The 3,034-nt window shown below is 26.3% G+C and overlaps 1 protein-coding gene across 1 annotated transcript; it reads left to right on the top strand.

The window, feature by feature from the left end:
- Positions 1–1,157: 1,157 nt before the first annotated feature.
- Positions 1,158–1,322, top strand: BO87DRAFT_323024 (uncharacterized protein; the record flags this gene model as incomplete). Its single annotated transcript, XM_025620009.1, has 1 exon — positions 1,158–1,322. A coding segment is annotated over one exon (165 nt), but the record flags the coding sequence as incomplete, so codon positions are not given.
- Positions 1,323–3,034: the final 1,712 nt, after the last annotated feature.

Raw genomic sequence — 3,034 nt, forward strand, 5'->3', positions numbered from 1 at the left:
TTATTTTATAATAATTTTCTTAAGATCCTGGCAAGCTGCTTGTAAAGCGCGTGCCTGCTGGCTGATTCTAATTTTTATTTACTTAAGTAACTAACTTCTAGTCTCTAATTCTAAAAAAAGATAAACTGGGATTAGTAAGTTATCTGCTCTATTAAAGAATTATTTATTAAGATATTGAAATTAGTCCTATAGCTGTATTAAGTCAGATATAGTCTGGGTGTACTTGTGATATTCTATAATATAGTTTTAATAGTATCTTACTAATTTCCTGTAGCTGTAATTAAGCTGCACTTAGAGTAGTTAAATATAATTACAGAGATTCTAGCAGTCAGCCTAGTAGAAATAGATTTATTCAGTCAGCTGGATAAACTAAGAGTCTTAGTTTTAAGATAGCATGGGACTGGTCATGTTAGGGATTTGAGAGATATTAGACTGATACTATATCTAAACAGCTTTTATTTTATTAATTTACTAGTCTACTTCTCTTTGATCTAACTGTCTATATTAATACTTGGCTTAAAGCTTTTATACTGGAATTAATTTTCTAGATATGAAATATTACTGAGAGATGATATATATAATAACTGAAGATGTTAATACTGTATATCTTCTATTACTATTATTAGATATAATATCTTTAAACTTGAACTGCAGGAGACGTGGTTAATAGAAGAATTACTTATAAAAGAATTAGTATTATTTAAGAAAGATTGACAGGGATTAGTAAGTTTTATATAATAAATTATATCTCTGGATTATTAATACTGCTGTATTAATTCTCCTGATTATTATCTATTCTATCTGATAGATGTGACTGTTAGTTTAGATTAAACTTAGAAATATCAGGTACTGGACTCTCTTTATTAAAATAAGACTTTAAATTTTTATGAAATGATACAGGCTGAACTCAAGCAAGAAATTAAAGCTAAAATAATCACTTATATCTATATAATATAGTTATATTAATGTTAATTTAATTACAGCAGGCTGTTAACTGAGCTCTGGATAAATAAAAAAAAAACAGGAAAAGTTAAGAAGATATAGACAGATTTTTAATAATAATTAAGTTATTATATTTAAGTGGTCTCAGATTAAGTGGTATATAGATTAAGCTATTTAATATTAGTTAACTAATAAATAATTATTATATTATTTAATATTTCACTAGCCTACTTTGTCCTAATAATGGAGATAATATATTGTTATTTTTATTAATACCTGTAATTAGTTATTATAATATATTTATACTATTGCCTGAACACTTATTATTTATAGTGAGAGATAGTATAAAGAATATTACTGCAGTTACTGAGAGTTCTTAATTAAATAATCTTCAGCGGAGCCCCGTGGAAATAGATATTCTTAATATAACTATTTTATTTAGTTATCTTACAGTTATCTTTCCAGAAGACTTTTTCAGACGGATATTAAATAATAATCTAGACCTGGTACTTCAAGAATTTGTATTTCAAGAAGTTTAATTTCAGAATCTTAGGATAATAATAGATACTACTGAAAGTATGGGGGGGAATACAGGCCTGAACTTATTTATATCAGAGAATAATTATTTATTTATACTATAATTGACTTTCTAATCAGGATTAAATATAAACTTAGATTTATATTCGCATGTCTTACCTAGTTTATAAAAAAAATAATTAACCGGATTTAATATCATGACCTGTCCTGAGATGCCTATAGACTTAGAGATTCTTGTTACTAGTATAAATAATATCTATTTCTAAGACTTAAATAGACTGACATCTGCTATATATAATTTATATAATAATAGTAAAATTAAAGAGCTTTCTATAGATCTGTCTACTTCTAGTTTTTTAATCTTAACCAAACTTACTATATACCTAGACAATATTATCTTAAATCTATAGAATAAGGATACTTGGTCTCAGATACTGAATCAGATCTCTTTTTCAGATATATTTAAAATTATATAATTTACTTTTAACAGAGGATTTATTTAAACTCTTCTCTGAGAGCTAATATATACTGATAAGATAATCAGGATAATAATAATAAATTACTTTATATACAAGCTAACAGTAGTACAAATTACTTTTAAAACATGGACTAGGAGATAGGTAGAGCTTAAAGAATTATAATAATATTTACAGTACTTATTAATAATGGTTAATAATCTGGATTATTTACTTGTAGAGATTCAGTACCAGGCAGATAGTTTAATTTATTATATAGAAGGCAGTACTATATCTCTAGAAGATTACTACAGAATTTATCATAAAATTAAGAAGCATGTAACTCAGCTACTATATTTAAAAAGAAAGAGAATCCTGTAATAGAATATTTAATATTAAATAATACTAATAGAATTAACTGACAAGACCTGATTACTCTAAGTTATCTACTAGTAAATAAAATAGATAGATATCCAGGATCTTATATTTACTGATTACTGGTTAAGATTTATTAATAAGATACTGCATGATTTCAAGACAGCTCAGAGCAGTAATAGTCTGCTTTAACTTAGTATATCTAGAAATTTATTAACTCCTGATAATATTACCAGATTTCTTGAAATATTCTGGAAAGACTTCAGTGAATATCATGACTTTTATACTAAAGTATAGAATATGGTCAGAGAGATTATAATATATAAGAATAGTAATCAGATACCCATTAGCATAGACCGTGTAAGTGAGTTAATATAATTTATTATAAATATCAGCTTATCTGATATCCTAATTTTACTCTAAGACTGCTTATATTATATAAGGCAACAGCTTGTATCAAGATATTTTAATCTTTCTGAGATATCTTAGAGCATATTTAATACCTACTACTTGTATTAAAAGAGCCAGATACTTTCTGTTATTAGTCTTTACCTGGCTAGCTGGAAGCTATAAAAGTTGAAAAAAAACTATTTTAGCAGTAATGAAACTAGAGTGGTTATACCTGACCGTTATACCTTAACCTAACCTTAACCGTAACCTGACAGTTAGGTTAAGGTATAAGAATCCTCTTAACCGTACGGTTAAGGGTAGGTTACAGTTAAGAG

This window comes from Aspergillus neoniger (assembly GCF_003184625.1).
Source record: "Aspergillus neoniger CBS 115656 unplaced genomic scaffold BO87scaffold_125, whole genome shotgun sequence".
Lineage (NCBI taxonomy): Eukaryota > Fungi > Ascomycota > Eurotiomycetes > Eurotiales > Aspergillaceae > Aspergillus > Aspergillus neoniger.